The sequence below is a fragment of the Orycteropus afer genome, unplaced genomic scaffold (assembly GCF_000298275.1).
Source record: "Orycteropus afer afer isolate SDZICR_OR568_19922 unplaced genomic scaffold, OryAfe1.0 scaffold00126, whole genome shotgun sequence".
NCBI classification, from domain to species: Eukaryota; Metazoa; Chordata; class Mammalia; order Tubulidentata; family Orycteropodidae; genus Orycteropus; species Orycteropus afer.
In genome coordinates, this window is record NW_006921713.1 from 7984417 (window position 1) to 8008857 (window position 24441).

General features: G+C 40.5%; 1 protein-coding gene across 1 annotated transcript in view; it reads left to right on the top strand.

Annotated features, from left to right (window-relative positions):
• Positions 1-24441, top strand: part of GRIN2B (glutamate ionotropic receptor NMDA type subunit 2B) — a 400284-nt gene that overhangs the window by 335843 nt on the left and 40000 nt on the right. The window contains exons 5-8 of the mRNA XM_007944474.2: positions 423-594; positions 821-974; positions 4818-4943; positions 7443-7672. Of these exons, the coding sequence (XP_007942665.1) occupies positions 423-594; positions 821-974; positions 4818-4943; positions 7443-7672 (682 nt within the window). The remainder of the gene's footprint in view (positions 1-422; positions 595-820; positions 975-4817; positions 4944-7442; positions 7673-24441) is intronic.

Sequence of the window (24441 nt, forward strand, 5' to 3'; positions counted from 1 at the left end):
CAAGATAATGGTTCTCTTTGGTGAGAGTGGGATGCCCCTGCAAAAGGGAACATGAGAGACCTCTAAGGGCTGGTAATTCTGTATCTGGATCTTGGTGCTGGTTAAATGAGTAGGTTTAGTTTGTGAAAACTCATCAAACTGAACCCTTAGGCTATGCATACTTTGCTGAGGTATATTATATTTCACAGAAGCACTAAACATTATAAGAAAACATGGTTCAGTGTGATACGACAATGAGAGGATTGCTGTCTTATAGTCTGATTTATTTCCTCACGCAGATCTGGTAAATTATGCTGATCTGTGAAGGGACATCTTCTTTTGTGTTGGGGTTTTAATGTCAAAAGCTAGTGTTTTACCTTTTGTAGGAAGCCTTTTGTTTTTGTTTTTGTCATGTTTGTTAATTTGTTTCTTTAATTGCTTAGGAATAAAACAGACGAGGAGCCAGGTTACATCAAAAAATGCTGCAAGGGGTTCTGTATTGACATCCTTAAGAAAATTTCTAAATCTGTGAAGTTCACCTATGACCTTTACCTGGTTACCAATGGCAAGCACGGAAAGAAAATCAATGGAACCTGGAATGGTATGATTGGAGAGGTGAGTATCAGGAACTAGGGACCATTTCCATTTTTCATTTATTTTGTTTCCTTTAAATATATATATTTAGAAATGCTCATTTTGGAAATTCAGAAAAATATAAAATAATAAGTGGAATTTACCATTCCCACTATACAAAGATAACTACTGCTTGGTCATGAGTGTTTTCCTTGTAGTGGCCCCTGCCTTTCTGCATGTTCTAACTGGAAATTACTCCTTTCCCCAGGTGGTCATGAAAAGGGCCTACATGGCGGTGGGGTCTCTCACCATCAATGAGGAGCGGTCTGAGGTGGTTGACTTCTCTGTGCCCTTCATAGAGACAGGCATCAGTGTTATGGTATCACGAAGCAATGGGACAGTCTCACCTTCTGCCTTCTTAGGTAAATATGTTTGCTGGTGTGAAGGAAAGGCACAAAAGACCAAGTAGAAGGTATAAGGAACAAATGAAGGAACACATAGCCAGATTCTTTCCGCTAGGAGCTTAATTAAGCCAGTCATTTTGGGGACTTCAACACTAACTATTCTCAAACATGAAAACTCACCCAGAAAAATGGGAAGGTGTGATGTTCTATAAGAAAACCGCTGGACTAGTCATCTGAAGTCCTACTTTAGTCTTATTCCTGTCGTTTATTATTTGATGTTGAACAAATTTGCTTTACCCTGAAACTCAATTTCCTCATCCGTAGAGTTAGGGGTTTCAACTAACTGATCTCTAGGGCTGCTTCTTGTCTTGATGAACTCTATTCTGATACAGTGAGTCCTGGTGGCACAGTGGTTAAGCACTTGGCTGCTAACCAAAAGGTCAGTGGTTCAAATCTACCAGCACCTCTGTGGGAGAAAGATGTGGCAATCTGCTTCTGGAAAGTGTACGGCCTTGGAGACCCTATGGGGCAGTTCTACTCTGTCCTAGAAGGTTGCTATGAGTCAGAATCTACTTGATGGTAATGGGTTTTTTGTTGTTGTTTTATTTTGATACCATTGAAATACCTATTTATTTTTCATTGTCTTAAAGAACTGAGTCTAGCAGTACCAAAAAGGTTTTCTGTTTACACATAACTTTTCTAAGGCTGAAGCTGGTCAGATTCTCCCTTCTTCCGTTCCCCATACCATTCTGTACTCCCCTACTCTCCAGCATCACTTAGATGTCAAAAGCCTTAGATATGATATAAGACTGGGTGAAAAAGGGCCAAAATTTCAATTAGATGAGGTTTTTGTGAGCTCATACCCCATATGTTTTACAAGGGCTGTGGAAGCAAAGAGCTGGGAAGTAAAATGTCACCTTGAAAATAGAACATTGGCCTAGGAGATAGGAGATCTTGTTTGGACATAAACAAGCTATAAGCCCTTGAACAAGCCACGATCTCTTTAAGGAACATCAATAATTTTTAAATGAGAACTTTGGCATAAAAGTGACTAACACTTCTTTAAGCTCTATCCATAGGGAATAATTGAGTTAATACAAAGTGAAGTTATAGATTGCATAGAATTTTTTTTTTAATAAATTACTCTAGTTTCCTAACTAACTTTTTATTCCCAGGGAAACTAATTCTAGCCCTGTCAATTTTATGTGAAATGTTATTGAATGCCACACACTGTCTGCATTAATCCTTATAGCAGCTGTATGTATTTTTATTTTCTTTCTTTATAAGGATAATTGCAACATTGAGAGGTACAGCGAAAATAGCATTTTTATTCTGACCCTCTTAGTATAGCACTACCCTTTACCTCTGAACTACAAGATCCACTGGTTCATTAGCATCGCTCTAAAATGACATAGAAATACCAGGCAGTGTGTGCATATATGTGTATTTTGGGGGAGGAGAAGCAGTTAGTTTCAGGAATAAGAGAAGCCTACATTTATTGAACAGTTAATATGCCAGGCATTACACCTTTACATATCTCATTGATACTATTGTTATACCCATTTTATGATTTAGAAAACTGAAGCTTAGTTTAAGCAACTTCCAACAGTCTCTTAGCTAATAACTAGCAGAACCCAGATTGAAACAACTGTGGTTGTCTTCAGAGCCTGTTCTGTAGTACCCATGAGGCTATTTCAGGGTTCAATCCCTAATCCAGGAAGCAGTATAATGGGCAGATGCTAAGAACCAAGGTAATACAATGGGAAAAACATTGACATTTGCCTCAAGGTAGAGTGAGTTACCTAGAACAACTGGAAGAGCTCTGGTAGCATAGTGCCTAAGGCAGTTGACTGCTAACCAGAAGACTGGTGGTTAAAACTGACCAGCCACTCCTTGGAAGGAAGATTGGGCAATCTACTTCTGTAGAGATACTGCGTCAGAAACCCAAGGAGGGGTCACTATGAATCATATTGACTCGACAGCAGTGAGTTTGGTTTTTTGGTTTTTGCCTCAGAGGACCTTTGTTCTTAACCTGCCTCTTTCTGAGTAGTGAACCAGGAAAAGACCTTGGCCTCTGAGTCTTAATTTGTTCCTCTGTAAAGTGGAGGTGATAATTCCATAATGAATGAAAAGGATTATATAAGATGTATGGTGAAAGTGCTTTTTGAATTGTGACGGCCAATACAAATGTGGTTGTATTTTGTGTACAGGAAGTTATGCTGGGCCCAATGTAGGCACTGAGAGCACAAAGGCAAAGCTTTTCCTCACTTCCTCCCATGTTAGACAAAAATGAAATCAGGCTAGGATTTCAGTCAATTAGTGGCAAGGGGAGGAGGCGTTTCTCCATACCACTATATAGAGGCTTTGAACTGTGCATTCTGCCTTCACAGCTCTGCCTGACACCAAAAGGTTTGTATTTCACAGTCAGTGTATTAAGCTCTGGGGCTTTAACAAGGTCCCTTTAAAATTGCTTATGACTGGATCTTGTATAATTCCCTTGGAAGTTCAATAGTAAAGCAAGTTTCAAAATAAGAAAGTATTTTCTAATTTTCAGCCAGTTTTTTCCCCTTTTTTCCAACTTCATCTTTATTAATCACTTGGAAGATGAAGAAAACGGCATATTAATTCACTTAACTATGAGTTTACGATATGATGTGACAGCTAAAAAGGCCAGAACTATTTTGAGGCACAATCGAAGGAGCACTGTATCAAGAGACAGAATAGACTTCTTTTCATAGACCTTCAAAGGAGTGACTCCTGGAATATAGTGTTCAGTGTTTGGATAACTCACAGCCAGACAGATATAAATCAACTGGAAGAGATTCAGCAAAAAATCATTAAAGAATTTAAGGAAATAATGTATAAAATATTCTTTCTATCTTGCTTACCCTTGTCCAATCAACCCTATCACCTGGTAATAGGACATGGATTGTAGTTGTGTTGTTAATTACAGTTTACGCATGTTCCCTTGTCACCTGTTAAGTTTCCACTGTTGCAGATCCTCACATTCAGTATGGATCAGTTTTTAATAATGATTTGTATTCTTTTACCCTAGTGACATCTAAAAAAGTAAGCTGCATTAAAATGGGTCAAAAAAAGTACATCTAGGATGGGAAATTTAAGAGAAGGAGGGTAAGGAGGCAAGGAGTTATGTATTGCCCCTAGTTTTTACTGGACCAATTAAAGCCCAAAATAGTAATTAAGTCTGTTGAGAATGAGTTTGTCTGAAAGGCTCATAAGATTTGGAGAAGCTTTTCTGGGTCTCACTGTGTAGTGTGACCACATAGATGAACCACATAAGAATATAAACCAAGTAAACAACAAACTCACTGCCGTCGAGTTGAGTCTGACTCATAATAACCCCTCCTTGGGTTTCCAAGGTGGTATCACTACAGAAGTAGATTGCCCCATCTTCCTTCTGGAGAGTGGCTGGTGGGTTTGAACCGCCAGGCTTCTGGTTAGCAGTCAAGTGCCTTAGGCACTATGACAGTAGATTTACTTGCTCCATATTCAGTACTGCTTCTTGCAATTGCACCTTTTACAGAAATACCTAGATATTTGTCCAATAATGGTGGAAACTATCTTTACAACTTCAAAAATGAGTATAAGACTGCCCTTTTCATGTATTTAAAAACAAAAGAAAAACCTTGATGTACCCATTAGGAGAATGGAGATGGTCAGGCACAGCATTGTATTCCCCTAAACCAGGCACTGGCTTAATGAGGGCAAGCCACACACTGTGGTTTGTTTCCCCAAAAAACATACATTTGCATAAGCAAATTAATATATGAATTAAATAGAATCTGATTGCTCTCTGTTTTAATCCTGAGCACTGTTTTTCTTCCCCTTCCCCTTCCCCAGAGCCATTTAGTGCTGACGTCTGGGTTATGATGTTTGTGATGCTGCTTATCGTCTCGGCTGTGGCTGTCTTTGTCTTTGAGTACTTCAGCCCTGTGGGTTATAACAGGTGCCTTGCTGATGGCAGAGGTAAGGCCAGCTGGAATCACTGCACTTCTGGAATCATTTTTTCTAATTCTTAATTCCAAATCTCTGTACCCTCACTTAGTGTCTGCTTTCTCTCTAACTTACTCATTTCTGAAAATGAACCCTCAGCCTTCTGTGATGGCTCATTAGAAATACCCCCAATTAAGATGCTAGTTTCAATCTATATATCCTCTTCTTGGCTCAAGCTTGGCCTCAAACACAATTGTACATCTAGACAGATTAAAGGGAAGGCTAGCACCAGATATATGTAGCACAAACATGTCAGAGAGAATTGTTTTGATATCTGGAAGCCATGGGCAGTCTGTCCGAACAGATGTGGCTAACAAGGCAGATTGTATACATATATTAAGAATATGGAAACTAGGGTGTCACAGGGTATATGCAGGATAGTTGTAGCTATTAAAGTTCACCATAGCCAAAGGGACAGTACTGAAGTACAAGCTCTCCAAAACATGTGTCCCTGGTTCAAACTCCTATGCCAAGAAGTATAGGAGCTGTTCATTTGAAATCAAGTGGACATGGGATACCATTTCTCACCTATAGCTACTGTTAGGGGTCCAGTTTCAAGACTGAGTAGGCCCATGTGTTGAGGCACTTAGGAGACTTTACAAAATTTTTATCAAGATTTCTAAAGTGGGAGAATGGAATCCTTATAAATTGTTACTCCAAAACTTCCTTAGAACTCCCAGGATCAGGAAACACACAACCTTCTCTAAGTGTTCTTTCATCTAAAATGTGAGCTTTATCCTGGTAATTGGACCTCTGGAAAAGAAGATTCTTCACCTTGGCTACACTTAAGAATTATCTATGGGGGTCTTAAAAGACAAAGATGATTAGACCTCATTTTCTGATATTTTGAGTCACCAAGTGCAGGGTGGGTCTTGGACCACTGTATGTTTGGTTGCCTGTTAGAATAATCAGTCCCACCCCAAACTAATTAAACAAGAATTTTGGGGGTAGGGACCCAAGCATTGCTATTTTGTAGAAGCTCCCCTAGTGCTTCTGTTGAGTATTCCCAGCTTTGAACTACCACTACACTGACATATTTCCAGGTTTGTCGTTCTACGGTGGAAGTCTGGATATCTTCACTTCCTCTGTATGGTATAGGGAGAAGCTTGCAGCTAAATGGTCATCCAGTACCTGTGACCTATGCCCCATCCTGAGAGGCACCAGTAACAAAGCAAACTGTTAGAAAAATACACTGAGATAGGCATAGGTTGACAGTAACAGGAACTAAAGATAGTGTGCTCCCTGACACACACCCTTGAAGAAATCCAGAAAGGCAAAACTCCAGATCTATAAAACAAGAGCTAAGGCCTACAATTACTCACTTCAGCAAATGATGCTTGTCTTCACAAAGGAATGCATGGGGCCATGCTAATTAGCAAGTCTCCTTAGGGCATTTTACAATTTACAAAACTTTGATTTATAAACAACTTTTTAGTTACATCTGTTCCATGAAATAAGGTTCACACGCACAGATGTGTGTGCAGAGTTAGATATTAGGCTTGACATGTGTAGTCACTGATGATTTAGTTTGCTGAGCAGATGCTATCAGGATCACAGATAGCATCGTAATACCTGTGCTGATATGTTGTAAAACTGTGCAGACAGATGTTCATTTCTGCAGTGGAGGGGCCACGTGCAAACGTAGACACCAGGAAATATTTCTCCATCACCAAGCAGACAAAGCTGTAAGATCACAATAAATTTGTGAGTGGAAACCCTGGATCAGATTGTGTAAGGGTTGCGTGAAAGGATGTCAAAGACAGCCAACCTTTTAATCCTTGGATATGAATGGGTAGACCAGCAGTCTCTGAGTCATAGTCCCTCTCTGATCTTTCTGCTATTCTTTATACAGAAGCTACTGTTATAGGAGACAAATTGAGAGATGTTGGTGTTGGCATAGGGTCAGAGTACTGTGGTTGTCTTCGAAATGTTAATGATTAATTAAGTACTAGAAGAACTAAAGAGAAATCAGGAAAAAGTACTTTCAAAGGCATCCAGCATCAGGATGTACAGAATTAGAGGAGGTCTATAACGATGGTAGAGAAAGACCTACACTATTCTTGCTGATCTTTTTTGAAGCAGAAATTCTTGCTTGTTAGATACAACTATAAATTTCATATAATAAGAACACAAGGGTAATGGGAGAGCTAATCTTTGTTATTTGGTTTTGATGTGATCTTGAGGGGCCAGGACAATCTTTCCTTCAGTGCCCTGAATCATAGCTGCTGGGAGTTGGAGCAAGACCCTGCACATACCACTGGCCTCTGGCTTTTCTCCCAAGGGATCCTCTTCTGCTTTCCTGAGGATCCCAGGAATCAACAGATACCAGTTATTAAATTTAAAAGATTTAGAGAAAAGGATTGGAGAATTTTCTGCTCTGGGCAGGAACTTAGCAGTTCTGTGTACTTGTAAGTTTAAATTGAACCAGAGAGCCTGTCTTAAATTTCTGTTCTTGTCTTTCTGTCACACCAGAGCCAGGTGGCCCATCCTTCACCATCGGCAAAGCTATTTGGTTACTCTGGGGTCTGGTGTTTAACAACTCCGTGCCCGTGCAGAACCCAAAGGGGACCACCTCGAAGATCATGGTGTCGGTGTGGGCCTTTTTTGCTGTCATCTTCCTGGCCAGCTACACTGCCAACTTAGCTGCCTTCATGATCCAAGAAGAATACGTAGACCAGGTTTCTGGCCTGAGTGACAAAAAGGTAAGAAACCCATTTGAAATCTCCCGTCTTTCTCTCTATCCCATTCTGTGCCATGTTCAAACTTCTCACACACCTGTTAATCAACAGTTCTTTCTTATTTTTCCTTCAGTTGGGACATAGGAACAGAAATCAGTTTCCCTACTGAAATAATATTACTCTACACTCACCTTCTGATTTGTGAAAGGTTATCGCAAGTGCGCCCTGGGTTGCAAATAAGGGGCTTGGTATATTAGTGGCTTTCCAAGTACATGGTACCTCTTGTTGGATACAGTTGGGTGGCCTATCAGCACAGGGCTGTCCGTTTGCTGTGTTATTAGAGGGCCGCCCTTGTGTACCCACACTGAGGATTCTGGTGTATTATGGCCTTCATTTTCCTCCCAGCGGTATTTGGCTGTGGGCTCTCTCTTTGTTCCCCTGCACTCTCTTGTGTTGTTAGGGCTGGGCGGGAGGGTTGTTAGCATTGTATCTTGAAGAGAAGTAACTGCTTTTTAACTTGATGATTGCCCCTGTGTGGTGCTGATGAATGGGTTGCCCTCATACCAATTGTATCCCCCCTGCTGGCCTGTGCGAAGAGGAAGGAGAGTGTCTGCTGGTTTCCATCTTTCCTGGGTCAGAGTATGCACCACCTGTTCTAAATACACCTGACTCTCTAGGCCTGCTTGAAAGATCTGTCTTCTGAAACCACAATCATCAGAATGGTCCAAGATTAGCAACCTTCATGAGATGTCTGATAAAGCTCATAGATATGCCAAAATAATTTTGAAGCTTTTTACCTACAACATATTCCCTACTCTGTATTTCCTTAAGATTTAGAAAATGTGATTTCCCATCCCCATTCCCCAGGATGAAGTCACAAGATATAGACAGATGTGGTTTTAGACCAAATAAGTCAGATAGTCAATGATTTATCACATAGGATGAGTTTCTCTTAAGGTAAAACCTTAAATATTTTAGAAAATAACTTGATAACAGGGAACCAGAGAAGACGTTCTCTTTTGGGACTCAGGTTTGGATTTCTCCAGCTACTTACTAAAAATGTTGAAAAGCATGTGAGAAAGATAAACTTCTTCTGGCTTATTTTTCTTCCTTAATTTTTGAATCTTCCTTTTCTTGTATTTTCTTCTTTCTCCTCTTTCAGTTTTTCTTTTTTTTGTTTCACTCTTCTAATTTAAAATTCCTTATACATTTATTCATATATTCATCCATTTATTACTCATTTTATTTCTAATGCTTTGTCTTTCTCGATGTTCTTTCATCCACAAGCTAGTCATTATGATCCTGCCTCTCAGAATATTTGAGTCAGAATCCTTTCACTCTTTGCTTAAACCACCTACTTCTAGAACCCAGGCAGCAGTGGGTTATACTGCTTACAACTAGTTGCTTAGGGGTTGATATTAGATATGGCATAGGTGAGATAGAAAATGCTTACCCTAAAACATGGAAGTGGCAGAAGTTTGGTGAATGATGCCCCATGTGGGTGTGTCAGATATGTGGCAGATCAGGTCCCTACATCAGGATATGACATTGCTATAGCAGATCATGTCCCCATGCATGGATGTAGCTAAGTAGGGTAGAGTTCATGCATTAATATGGCAGAGTTGTAGTGGACCAGAGCCCTTCCTGAGAGTCTGGACTCTCAAGTGGGGGATCCACCATATTTATCACATTGTTTTTTTCAAGTGTCTGAAAATTTTTTGGGATACTGGGTTTATTTTTCTTATATCCTCATGAGTCACCATGCAACAACTGAGTGATTTTCTATTTGAACTTAGCATAACTGGTATAGAGGAAGATTGTTTTTCCTTCTGTGGTTCTGAAAGAACATAAAGTCCTAGCTGCTTAAAGAAGAGAAGATGTGCACCTGTCTATCCTCCACACAGTGTTGGTTATGTTCTAAGAAGTTGCATACTATCAGTTTTTACCTAAAGACCTTCAGTGGCTCCATTCCTTATAGAATAAAGGCAATTTATTTTCAGTGTGGCATTCAAAGACTTTGCAGATAAGCCCCAAAGTGCTTCACCTCTCCAGCCTCATCCCCCATGTTCAGATTCCTGCATCCTACATTCTGGGTATCCTCAACTCCTCCCCTTTCCCAACCATGCCTCCATCCTTGCATTTTCCTGGAATATTCTTCTCCCTAACTTCTTCACTCACCAAATTCCTACTGAAACTTTAAGACCCACATTAGAGATCACTTCATTAAGGATGTTTCCTTGGCTAATCAGGTTGTTAGTCATTGTCTCTTTTGTCATACAATTATTTATGCTTTTATTATTGCTCTTGTCTTCCACATTGTAATAATCTGTGGACTCATACCTGAGCATGTTACTCTCTACCTGATTTCAAGTGCCACAAGGGTAGGTACCATGACTTTGGTCATCATAAGGAAAAATAAAATAAGAAACCTCTATGGGGAGACAGAGAGGGAAGGTATATGAACTTAAGAGCTTCTTAAGGATGAACTAAGCTTTGCAGACAAAGAAGCAGCAAGAGAGAAAGAATCCTTTAACAGATATTTAATTTGAAAATGGTTATCTGATACGTTTTAGAATTTTGCAAATGACAAAGTAGTAAAATGTAAGCGTTCTACCAGAAAGTGTCAACCTAATTTACATAATTGTAGAAAACATTTAAGTAACTAATGACATATAACTGCATATCAGTGTCAGAAACAGTAATATAAATCAGAACTAGAGTTTTCTGAAAGTGTACTTAAAATGTTAAAATTCATATTAGCTTTATTTCAAAATACCTAAAGTAAATGTCCCAGGACTGAGATGGTAACAAATGAGAGGAAATATGTTCTGTGAATTTAGAAAAATAAAAGAATAAAGAACTTCAAAACAATAAGGATTGGGGTAATTTTGAAAATGCTTTTACAATTTAATTAAATCTTCATCAAGGAAAGTAATATTTAAAATAGAGATAAATTCCTGAACATGTTTTGACTATTAGCATGACATATCTTCCTTACAACTCAAATGATAAATAGATCAAGGTAGTGATGAGAGGATATTTATAGCTATTATATGTGTACTATATTTATATAGTACACATATATATATACACATATAATAGCTATAAATATCCTCTATATATATACACAGAGAGAGAGAGAGAGAGTACCACCACTAGGATGACAACTACTATATATATATATATATATATATATATATATATCTTTAACTTTATGGCAAAAAAATGAGCTCAGATATCATTCTGTGCTCAGAATGTTCAGAGTTAAATTTCCACAAAAACTTAGTTTTGTGCTTTTTTTTTTACTAGATGACTTCCATTGTGTAGTAGCATGTTACATTAGTGAATTTGAAATTATTCCACTACATGCTATACCTAAACATTGGTATAGTACTCCTGCTGTTGCCAGCGGGAAGAGGGTATAAGGAAGCTGGTAACATTTTTCTGCTCCAAGAAAGAGCCCCAAATATAATTCTCACATTTCTTACCTGTCCAGATTGACTCTCATTTTACAGTCTACAAACCACAGTACAGAAGAGGAACAGCTTGGCCAGGTGAAGGAGGGAGCATATTTGCTTGGCACTGGGTACATTGTGTATGTTACATACATGTTATATGCATAATCTTTGGAGAGATACGATTTCCCATTTTATAGGTGAAGACACGGAGACTCTGGGAAGTTTAGTAACTGCCCTAAAGTCATACATTATCAAGTGGCAGAGCCAAGGTTTGGGTCCTAAAATCACTCCTCAAGGACAATCTCTCTCGTAGCTAACCCTAGGCAAACGTATGACATTCCTAAGGACTGGTATTGATACCCTCTGTCTCCATTTTCTCATTTAATTTCCTACCCTCTCATTTAATTACTTTATGTTTCAGTTCCCCTTTACTCAGCCCTTCTCAGGGCATAATATAGTACCACCACTAGGACGACAATACTACTAGTAAAAATTATCATCATCATCATCATCATTATTAATATAACTTCAACAATAATATCTCAGCTAACAATTTTTTAGTTCCTATATGAGCTAGGCATATTGCCAAGTATATTATGTAGATTATCTTTTATAATAGTGCTATTGATATCTTTATCTGTAAATGGCAAAACTGAATATTGGAGAGGTTAACTAATTTGTCCTTATGATGGTCCACACAGCCTGTTGTTGTTAGGTGCCATTGAGTTAGCTTCCACTCCCTATGTACAACAGAAAGAAATACTGCCTAGTCGTGCGCCATCCTCACAAACCTTGCTATGCTTGAGCCCATCATTACAGCCACTGTGTCAATTCATCTCGTTGAGGGTCTTCTCCTTTTTTGCTGACCCTGTCCTTTAATAAGCATGACATCCTTCTCCAGGGAAAAGTCCCATCTGACAACACGACCAAAGTAAGTGAGGTGAAGTCTGGCCATTCTTGCTTCCAAGTGGCTGTACTTCTTCCAGGACAGATTGTTTGTACTTCTGGCAGTCCATGGTATTTTCAGTATTCTTCACCAACATCATAATTTAAGGACATCAACTCTTCTTTGGTCTTCCTTATTCATTGTCCAGCTTTCACCATGCATATAAAGCAATTGAAAACACCATTGCTTGGGATAGGCACATCTTAGTCTTCAAATTGACATCTTTGTTCCTTAACACTTTAACGAGGTCCCTTGCAGCAGATTTTCCTGCTACAATGTGGTGTCTGATTTCTTGGTATCTGCTTCCATGGGTGTTGATTGTGAATCCAAGTAAAATTAAATCCCTGACAACTTAAGTCTTTTCTCTATTTATCATGACATTGCTTATTGGTCTAGTTGTGAAATTTTGTTTTCTTTATGTTCAAGTGTAATTCATCCTAAAGACTGTAGACTTCAATTTTCATCAGTAAGTGCTTCAAGTCATCTTCATTTTCAGCAAGCAAAGTTGTGTCATCTGCACATCAGAGTTTATTAATGAATCTTCCTTCAATACTGATGCCATGTTCTTTTTCATATAGTCCAGCTTCTCGAATTATTTGTTCAGCATACAGGTTGAATAAGTATGGTGTTCATTGAGTCAAATCTCTTCTTCAGATGGTCTCTAACATCAGGTAGGATATAATCAAGGTCATATTTTGGCTCTCATGGACTTGTTTTACTGTTTTGCAGCTTCAGTTTGCATCTGAGCAATTGATGGTCTGTTCCACATTGAGCTCTTGGCCTTGTTTTGACTGATGATATTGAGCTTCTCTATTACCTCTTTCCATAGATGTAGTCAATCTGATTCCTGCATGTTCCATCTGGCATGGTCCAGGTACATAGTCACCATTTATGTTTTGAAAAGAGATATTTGTAATGAATAAGTCAGTGGTCTTGCAAAATTCTATCATATGATCTCTAGCATCATTTCTATCACCGAGGCCATATTTTCCAACTATCAATTCTTCTTTGTTTCCAACTTTCTTAGTCCAATCACCAGTCATAATCAGTACATCTTGATTGCATGTTTGGTCCACTTTGGACTGCAGAAGTTGGTAAAAATCTTCAATTTCTTCATCTTTTGCTGTAATGGTTGGTGCATAAATTTGAATAATGGTATTAACTGGTCTTCCTTGTAGGCATATGGATATCATCCTATCACTGACAGCACTGTACTTCAAAATATATCTTGAAATGTTCTTTTTGATGATAAAAGCAACATCATTCCTCTTCAGTTTGTCATTCCCAGCATAGTAGACCATATGATTATCTGATTCAAAATGGCCAATTCCGATCCATTTCAGCTCACTAATATCTAGGATAAAGATCTTCATGCATTTCATTTCATTTTTGACAATTTTCAATTTTCCTGGATTCATACTTCATATGTTCCATGTTCAGATTATTAATAAATGTTTGCAGCTGTTTCTTCCTGTGTTAAGTCATGTCCCATCAGCAAATGAAAGTTCCAAAAGCTTTACTCCTCCCATGTCATTAAAGTCAACTCTACTTTGTATAGGCAGCTCTTCCCCAGTTGCATTTTGAGTGTTTTCCAACCTGAGGGGCTCGTCTTCCAGCACTGTATCAGACAGTGAGTGCTTCACTGCTCTTCATAAAGTTTTCCAGTAATGTATCAGATAGTTTTTAATTGCTATTCATAAGGTTTTCAGTTGCCGGTTTTTTCAGAAGTGGATGATCCCATCCTTCCCATTCTGTCTTAGTCTGGAAGTTTTGCTGAAGCCTGTCCACCATGGGTGACTCCGCTAATATTTGAAATACTAGTGGCATAGACTCCAGCCTCACAACGAAACACAAACCAGTACAGTACAACAAACTAATGGACAAGTAATAGCCAGGCAGCCTAGAGGCCCTAAAAGTGTGCTACCCTATTCAAAACCTATGATTTTCCAGTTAATTCCCTTTTTTCATAACTCATCTCTCCCTTGTCGAAACCTAATGATTTAGATTTATTTTCCTCTACCAAAAGTATAGTAACTATCTGATTAATTGAGTCACAATGATTAAATAATTTTTGAAAATTTGTATTTTATTTAATAAGTGGTTCAGAGTTATTAGTTTAAACAGAAAATAATGATTTCCAATACCGGGGTGGGCTAATGGCCCTCAAATCGCCTTTAGCCTTCACGTACAGTGACCCTGACCTTTAAGCTACTATTAGATGGTGGGAGAGTGGTGGCACCAGGAGGGAGAAGGGTCAGGAATGGAATAAGTAGGCTTGGTGTTTGGTTGAAGGAAGGTTGCAGACAGGCAGGGGCTGCTAAGGTCACAGAAGGCTGCTGTCTCACTGCTGGGCTCCCCTGAGGGTATCTGGCTATCTACACCCTGCTTCAAGCATTCCTACAACCAGTGTGACTCATACCCACATTGTATTTGCAGATCTTTTCCTCCAGGAAAGGAGCCCCTGGTGGTGCAGTGGTTAAGCACTCAGCCGCTAACAGTGTTCAAATTCACCACTACTCCATGGGAGAAAGATGAGGCAGTCTGCTTCTGCAAAGATTTACAGCCTTGGAAACCCTATGGGGCAGTTCTACTCTATCTTAGAGTGTCACTGTGAGTTGGAATCAACGCAAACACAATGACATTCTTCTCCAGGAACTATTGTTGTGGATGTTGTGGACTAGATTCTGACTCATGGTGGCCCTGTGTGTCCAGAGTAGGAAAAAAAAAAAACCTCCATAGGGTTTCCCAGGCTGTGACCTTTAGGAAGCAGATCACCAGGACTGTCTTATGAGGCACCTCTCAGGGTGGCTTCAAACTGCCAACCTTTTGGCTAGTAGTCAAGCACTTAACTCTTTGTGCCACCCAGGGACTCCTCTCCAGAAACTAAACTCAAAACCAAACTCATTGCCATTGAGTCACTTCTGACTAATAGGAACACCCTTTGGGCTTCCAAGGGGGTGAATCTTTATGGAAGTAAATTGTCCAGTCTTCCTTCCGTGGAGTGGTTGGAGGGTTTGAACCACCAACCTTAGCAGTCAAACGCCTTAGTCTATACTACTAGAGGGACTTTATTAACTTAAATGTCAAAAAGAGACATTTTGATCCATCTGCTGAGGGTAGCCATCTTTGCCTGCAACATGGGGCTACAAATCTAGATGGTCTTATAGCACCTATATGAGGACCCCATTGCTTTTCTAGATAATGATTATTCTGGGTTTTTGAGAAGCTCCATTGTATGTGGAAGTCACCTGATATCCTTTCGGAAATTAAGCAGACATGAAAATTAAATAAGCATGCAAAGAAATACATAAATATGCCTTCTGGGTTTTTGAAAATCCTGGGGATAAACATATTTATACCAAAACTACACTGAAATGTTGAATGGTGTTTGAGTATGTGTGAGGAAATGGGGCCATGCGCTCCATTGTTCAAATGTATTTTCTTTGCCCTATTAACTTTAGGCTGGAAGCCAAAGGGAAACAGCTGACCTCAAGACCAATCTGTCATACCCTGGTCCTGGCCCAGACCATCTTGGTCAGATCATGGAATACTGGGCTAAAAATAGCTTAATAGGGAAATCACTGGCATCACTATCCAGGGAGCTAAAAATGAGGGCCTGGGCTGGGCCTCTGGGTATCTGAGCAAAATATTAAGGGTACAATTCATTGCCTGGAATCCTCTGAGTCTATAATCTTGTAAGAGGTGGTCAGAAGAAGGTATGGAGGAAGTAGCAAGAGAGGAAAACCTTAGGAGTATACCAGGACAGAAGGTACACTTGCCCCTTTGGCTCTTAATGGCTATGTTAGCAGGACCATTCTGACCACTTACATGTACTGTCACCCCAAGTACTGAGTTTCCCCTGCCAAGGTGACAGATGGATCTAGAAAAAAGTTCTGAGACTTGGCCAGCACCAGGTCAGTCAGTCAGCCGTCACCACAACTGTTCTGGTTTTATTTAAGAATGGGTCTACTATGTCCCCCAATAGGCCCAATTGAACTCTAATTCCTGGCTATATCTTGACTGAGGCAGGAAGTTCCTAGCCTCAGCTCAACAGCCAGTGGTGCTTAGCAGAGGGAACTTACCCAGTCTCAGGATGCAGATGCCCTGGTTCTCACTACTGGGCTCCCACGTGGCTCCAGAGTCTCCTCTCCTTCATAGCATTGGGCTTCACTTTGCCCTGCTTCCCTAGATGATCACGTGCTTCCTGGCATCCCATAAGTTCCCATACATGATCTCTCTCCTCCAAGCTCTGCTACCATGTTGGTCTGTAGTCCTAACCCCTAGAACCCGTGAATATGGCCTTATTTGGAAAAGGAAAAAAGGGGGGGGGCAGGGTATTTGCAGATGAAATTAAGTCAATGATCTCAAGATTAAATCATCCTGGATTATCTGGGTGTGCCCTAAGTCCACTGACAAGTTTCCTTATAAGAGAAAGCCAGAGGGAGATTTGACACAGGCAGAAAAGGAGAAGACACACAGAGAGGCCATGTGAAGATAGAGGCCAGCTGGAGTGATGCAGGACAGGAATATGTCTAGAAGCTGGGAGAGTCAAGGAACTTCAGAGGAGCACAGCCATCTTGACACCTTTATTTCTAATTTCTGGCCTCCAGGACTGTGAGTGAATGGATTTCTGTTGTTCTGAGCCACCAAGTTTGTGGCAATTTACACCACAGGAAACTAGTACAGGACCTTAATACCACCTCTTATAACCTATACTCTCGGCTTGTTGCACTCTCTAGGCTTTAATGCTTCTATTCATCTCAGATTCCTTTGCCAGCCATTATGCTGAGTTGAATTGTTGTTGTTGTTGTTATGTGCTGTCAAGTCGGACCAGACTCATAGCGACTCCTCCTTGGGTTTCCGAGGCAGTATCACTACGGAAGTAGATTGCCCCATCTTCCTTCCGAGGAGTGGCTGTTTTGAATTAGTGTGCCCCCAAAATTCATGCCCTTCTGGAACTTCAGAATGTGACCTTATTTGGTAATAGGGACTTTACACATATAAATAGCTAAGATGAGGTCATACTGGAGTAGGTAGGCCCTAAATCCAATAACTGGTGACCATATGAGAAGAGAAGAGACACAGAGACAGGCATGGAAGAAGGCCGTATGATGACAGAGGCAAAGATTGGAGTGATCCATCTACAAGTCAAAGTACACTAAGGGTTTTCAGCCACCAGTAGCTAGGAGAGAACCATGGGAAGATTTCTCTCTAGCCTCTGGAAGAAATAAACCTTGCCAACACCCTGATTTGAGACTTCAAGCCTTCTTAACTGTGAAAGACAATTTCTGTTGTTTTAAGGCACCTCATTTATGGTAATTTGTTACAGCAGCTTAAGGAAACTAATACAGCCATTTGGCTCCATTCTTCAAAAATGGGTATTTCTTACAGCAAGATCAGCTTCAGTTGCTATTCTCCCTTACTTCCTTTGCCTGGAAGAACTGGTCTACTTCACACTGAAGTTGTGCAGAGAGACAAGGTTTATGCACAGAAGGAGTTGTCTCCATGTTGGTCAATTTTAGGGAAACAATAAAAAAAACCTAAGTGTCATTTAGTGTCATTATGTGCTTCTCTTTGCTCTGTCCTCAAGCCTGATTCATGTTAGTTTCCATTGGGATGTAGTGAATTTTTTTTGTGCACACTTCACTTCCCACACAACTTCCTACTAGACCCCTTAGTAATAATGTCATTATAAAAGGGCATTGCAGTCATGTTTTAGTGAGATATATCATTTTCACAACTCTTTTTGTGGGGTAAAAGTATTAATGCATCACTCTCATTCTGAATTAGCCTTCCTTGTTCAAATCATAGAACTGGAAGAGACTTTATTTTCTCATCAGGCTCAAGTGACTCTTTTCTCTAGGGCAAACAAGTGTCTTGTCTCTTCTAGGTTTTTTGTTACACAAGAGTACACACATATGTATACATATGTTTAATATCACATAAAAATAACTGGGTGATTAGGAACTTGGCATTTACAAAGATGCATGAGGAACACAAGCTTCTCAAGGGTATAGAACACTAGTTTCACAAAGTGCATCTCAGGAAGGTTACCTTTCTTAGCTGGGAAAAAAAAAAAAAGCTCTGTAGCTCTGTCTCATTCTGCTGATGTTAATTGAGCTACTTTTTTTTCCCCCCCGAAAAAGAGAGAAAAGGGAAAAAGGAAAGGAAAGGAAAGAAGGGAACAAAAACCTCAGAACCTAACTTTGGGCTATTTCTGCTGTCTTACTCTTCTTGGAAATATGTATCCCTCTACAAGATGTTAGAGGACAGAAACCTTGCTGGAGTCACAGATTTATCAAAAAGCAACTATGAAAACTAGCATGAGTATGAATTCAGTTTCCCCCAGTTAAATTGAATCAGACTAGGCCCAAAATGAAAGTTGACAGTAAGCAACAAACAATTTTCTTTAACAAAAATCAAATATGTAGCATGGGATGCTGTGCTTCAGCTTCGGGTGCTCTGGGAGTGGGAGAAGTTCATGAGCATTCCTTGGAATTGGTCAGATCATGAATTCATTTGTATGCCTTCCTTATGGGAGCTCTTCCTGTCAGGCCATCTCTCCCAGGCTGAGAGGAGTAAGTGGCTCTGGGGACCCCCACTGAACTTGGGATCTACTTATATCCCAGTCTCCAGCGCTATGAGAAGAGAATGATTCCATTTAGATGGCTGTCAAAGGAAATGGCTTCATTCTGAAGTTTATTTACCTCAAAGGAAATTAAGAAAGTTCCTGAATATCCTTTTTCTCTCTGATTGAAAACAACAATTATAAATAAGTGTTTTAGAACAAGAGGGCTAAGCTTTTATACACTCTCCAAATATTAGCTTTTGAGTTAAGGAGTTACTGAGACTTTGTGTTTCACTGCTGGGCAACTGAGTTTGAGTCCTTTGAGACAAGTTAATGTAGCCATGAAAATGCATCTGTCACCAAAGGTATCAGGCCTAGAATGAATCAGGTTTTAAAGATGTCAGAATTGTATTCATGGTGAAAATTGTAGCCCACGCTAGCTCTGGGATTTTGTGAATTTTTAGGCCTTCTTGACCTTCTGATGCTCCCAGCTATAATGTCAGGATGAGTGGGAAAGTCCTCATTGAACTGTGTGCAGCCTGTTAGATTTTTGGACATCAATACTGCAAAAATCTTCATGAGACCAAAAAATAAAATAAGAAACCAAACTCACTGCCATCAAGTTAATTCTGACTCATAGCAACCCCCATTGGATTTATGAGACTGTAAATTTTTACAGAAGTAAATCTCCCTATCTCCCTTCCACAGAAGGGCTGGTGGGTTTGGAACACTGACTGTTCAGCAGGCAAATGACTAATCCACTACACCACCAGAACTCCTAAGAATCTTCATAGATTTCTGCATATCTGACCATGTGCTAGGGCCAGTGAGGACCTGAAAGTGCCTGAGACTGGGGAAGCCTCAGCCACTTAGTTGACAATTTAATGTCTAGTATTCCTTTACAGTATGAGTCGCAAAGAGCTATTTGAAGGCTGCAGTCACTATCAATCAGAATCGACTCGATGATGGTGGGTTTGATATGCTCTGTAAATACTATATGTTTCCTTTGGAATTTTACTCTAATGCTATTCAGGGACTTTGATTCAGAAGGTCAAGGGCTTTGGCCCCCAGCCGATATGATCCTGATAGCTTCTCAAGCAGAGAGAAAACAAGTAGGCAGGCAACCACCTGGAAGATGGAGGCAGGGTGGATTTTCAGGCAGTTTGTCTAGTACAAATAGTCGGGAGGAAGAAGATCAGGTTCTCAGGTCTTCCCTTTAAAAATTATATGGTTCATCTCCAAGAGTAGTTATTTCTAGGGGTTGCAGGAGGGGTGCTGATGATTGCTGGAGAAGAGGCTGAGTGCTGATATTAAAATCACTTGGGGAACCCTTTCAAACTAAATAGGACTCTGTCCAACAGTCTGGAAATAAAACTACAGGTGGCAAAAACTCCCACCTGTGCAGGATCTACCAAGGAGGTGGCCAGAAGACCAAAGGTATAAAAAGGGTCACAAGAAGAAATGACTTAATGGAAGTTATTGGAGGGCTATAGCATTCCTTCTTTTGTTCCCACTCCCGTCAAATGTATTGAATGGTCTTTGAAAGGACTATTTGGAGAGCTTCATATTCACCCCTACAGCTAGAATAGCATTTCACCCAATCCTGAGAAGCTGAAGGATGACAGGTCTTGACTGCATCTGGCCTCCTGATGGGAGAGAGGAAAGAAAGGTGACTGTCCTGGGAGTGGGCCGTGCTCCCACCGATGGCAGGGCAGAGTTCCTTGTTTATCAAGGAACAGATTAGCACACAGAGGAGGGAGGAAATCAACTTGGAGAGTGGAGAATGAGTGTTTTCAAAGCTCAGAGGACTTCCTGCAATAGATGAAGAAAGAATAGAAATAGAAGCTGAAGTACCATCCCATGGGGAAGCTGAGGGGAGTGACTGGCCACAGACTCATGTTCTCATGAAGGGAATCTAGAGAACCCATGAGTTTGCCTGACAAGGACAAGAATGAGCTTTAAACATCTGCCATGCCTAGAGTGTATCAGTGCTGCATTGGGACAGTGCCAGTCAAGAAAGTCCTTTTCTGCCTCTAATGCCTCCTCCTTTTCCTGTAACCACTGCCTCTCACTGTACTCCAGTGGGAAGAAAGCAACTAGAATGCAGGATCTGTAAGAATTGACTTCACTTTGATTTTTATAACCTGGCTATTTCATAATCACAGGGATTTCTGTGGCAGATCTGTATTTGTTTGCCCTTATTATTGAACATATATTGAACTATTTATGGAGCATATACTATTTGCCAGGCCCATTATAAACTCTTCACACATAATGCTAATCGCCATGCCCACCTCATGAGATAGATATCATTAGTATCATTTTACAAATGTAAGAATCATGGAAACATTAAGCAAATTGACCACAGTCAGACAACTAGTAAGGGTATCAGAATTTGATTCAGAGAAAACTAACTCCAAAGATTACATCTGTCACCATTATACCATCTTGCATGTTGTAGCCCTGAGTTGTCTTTGAGTGGACACAGGAGGGAAAGACATGCGTCTAGAGGCCTTGGCCTGAGGTAGCAGAATCTAGTGAAGCCCCTTGCCATAGGGACCCTCTCTGGCCTGGCTTCTCAGATTCTCAAGGGGGTGACAAGGGAGGGGGTGATTATGAGGCTCAGGTCAGAGTCTGCTCTCTCTATCCTGCTGTCACAGCCATTGAAGATGCTTTGGTTCACCCTAATCTAGGAGTGTCTCCAGAAAGGTCTCTGTTGTTGTCTTATGCTGGTTCTCCAGAGAAGCAAAACCAGCTTTTATGTGTGTGTATTTAGAGAGAGAAAAAACTTTATCTTAAGGCAATGGCTTACCCAGTTATAGAGGCTAGCAAGTCCAAGGGTCAAATGTCAAGCTGGCAGCTTCTCCTGACTCATAGCTGCAGGAGCTGATGAACCTAAAAGTAGACAGTACTGCAGGCTGCTGGCTTCAGAGGCTGACAAATCCAAGATCAGCAGGTAAAATGTCAGATTGTTGCCTCACAGGCAGCAAAGGCAACAATCCCAAAATCGGCAGTCAATATGGTAGGCCCCTGGTTCAAGTCCAGGAACCAGAGATGATGAAGAGCCAGATGCAGGATTCAGGTCCAGCAGAAAGCCAGAGATCTTTGCCAGGATGTATATGTGTGTGTGTGTGTGTGTGTGTATGGGAGCTCTGGTAGCATAGTGCCTAAGGCACTTGACTGCTAACCAGAAGGCTGGCAGTTCAAACCTACCAGCCACTCCTCGGAAGGAAGGTTGGGAAATCTACTTCCATAGTGATACTGCCTCAGAAACCCAAGGAGGGGTCCCTATGAGTCATGTCCGACTCGAGGGCAAATAATAACAACAACAACATGTATGTATATATATGTATATGTGTGTATATATATATATGTGTGTGTGTATGTGTGTGTGTGTATTTTTGAAGCAGGCTACACCCCTGAGGAAACTAATTTTCAACTGATTGGCTGCCCACAGCACATCTCATCATGCAGGTGATTACATTATATTAGACCTCATCATGGGGGATGACTCCATCATAACTGCTAAACCACTGAGAATCACAGCCCAGCCAAACTGACACACAACCTCGGCTATCACAGTTGCCTTCATTTCTGTATCTACAACTTCTTGCACAAGGCCTGGTATTTAATAGCCTCTCATTTAATAAGGGTCAACTGGCTAAATATATCAAAGAGAAAGTAAAATTTGCAAGGTGCTATGCTTTCTCTCTCTAGGCAGTAACTAATATACCTATTAAATTCAGCTAGAAAGAAAAAGATCCCACACCCAGGAGCCTTTCCTTTAGGGGAAACAAGAAAAGAAAAAGAGAAGAGAAAAGGAAATGTATCATATTCAATCTCTCATCCTCATTATACCAGTGGCCATCAAGTTGCTCTGACTCCTGGTGACCCTGAGTGTGTCACTATGTACCAAAAGGTTTTTAGTGGCTGATTTTTAGGAGGCAGATTTCCAGACATTTCTTCCAAGGTGCCTCAGAGTGGACTTGAACCTCCAGTCTTTTGGCTAGCAGCCATGCATATTGACTGCACCATATAGGGATGTTTGTTGTTGTTGTTGTTGTTATGTGCCTTCGAGTTGGACCCAACTCATAGCGACCCCTCCTTGGGTTTCCAAGGCAGTATCACTACGGAAGTAGATTGCCCCATCTTCCTTCCGAGGAGTGGCTGGTGGGTTTGAACTGCCAGCCTTCTGGTTAGCAGTCCGAACTTCCATCTTCATCTTAGGGGGAGAAAGGGAGCAAAGAATAATATTTACAGCTTCCAACACACCTGTGGTAAGACCATGAGTAGCTTAAAGCTGCAAACCACCTTACTGTGTAATTTCCTAAATGCTTAATTCTGTGAAACTTCGTTATGCATCTTCTGAGTTATTAGCAGCACCACACCATGTTCTGAGTTAAGTATAAGCCAGTTAAGTTTCTTTCAAGAATTGATTGCCAACAGACTCCGAGATAGCTAGGACTCAGCCTTTTTTGGACTCAGTACAAAAGTGATGTTGAGCTTGTTGTCATCCTGGTACTGAAGGGAGAATACTGTGATTTCTAATGATGCTTCCTAGTGGCCTCGAATACAAATTGAACAAGATGGTTGACAGTGTTGGATTGTAAAGGATGCTGCAGTGGAGGACCTCTGGGGCTGAGAACCGTCTGGGGACTGAACCTTTCCTAGCTCTGAGAAACAAAAAAATGCACTTGAGCACACACGATTATTCACTCACATGCCTTTACACAACACACCCAACCATTGCTACAAACACACGCACACGCACCACCAAGGGTGCAGATGTGGCTTTGACTTGGAGCACTGAGCAATTTTCTGCTTTTTCTTTTTATCCTTATAAAAGCACGTCAAATTAATTGCGGCCAATTACGTACAAATCTCTTTCTCTCTGCCAATCAGGGCTGCCTGAACGGGCAAGAGGCGCTTTCACCTGCTTCATTATGCAAATTGATATTCAAACACTGAAGAACAATGCAGCCTTCTGCACAGCAGTGATTTCAGATTGCTAATGAGAAGAAGCTGCTGCCAGAGACGCTTTAACTCTCTGGTGCTAGAACACTCAAGTGGAGAATAAAGGCAGAGGCAAAGTCAATGCCACTCTCAGCACCAGACAAGGTGGTCCTGAGAGCACCAGTCACCCTGGCACAATTCAGGTCTTGACATAGGAGATCACTACCAGATCTGATGTGATTCAGAATGAGTGTTTAAACATGGCAGACAGAGTAGTTTGAGTCCTTAAATGCCCCTGTGGTCTGACAGTCATAAACGCATTTCACAAGACTTGTTGGATATTAGTAAGCATGGGATAATAGCATCACTAGGGGATTGCATGGGGGTGGGGTGGACTGCACAAGTGACACTATCAGAGAAGGTGACACCCAAATGACTCTCTAAAACATTTTTGTGCATTGTTTCAACAGAAATTTATTATTTTTTATAAAAATCTTCCTGTTGTTAGTTACAACAAGAAACACATTTTTCATGAGCCCAGTGTACATGTATCAGGATACCTACAAGGCCAACTATGCTTATTTACCTTTTGAATCTTCTAATGAACTCCAGTCAGAGCTCATTATTACCCAATTACAATGATGCTTCAAATCACGTGGTTTCATCTTCACACGCTACACATGCATGTGCTATTGTTTTCATTGTGCCAGTGTTTTTATAGTCATTGATTTTGTCAAATTTTCTGGAGTTTTAGCTTCAATATTATGGTAATTAGTATTTGTGAACCCATATCAGTAACTTTTTTGAGAATGAAGTAGGAATTAAAAGAAAAGAAAGAGAAAAATTAAAAAAAAAAAAATGCTTCCAC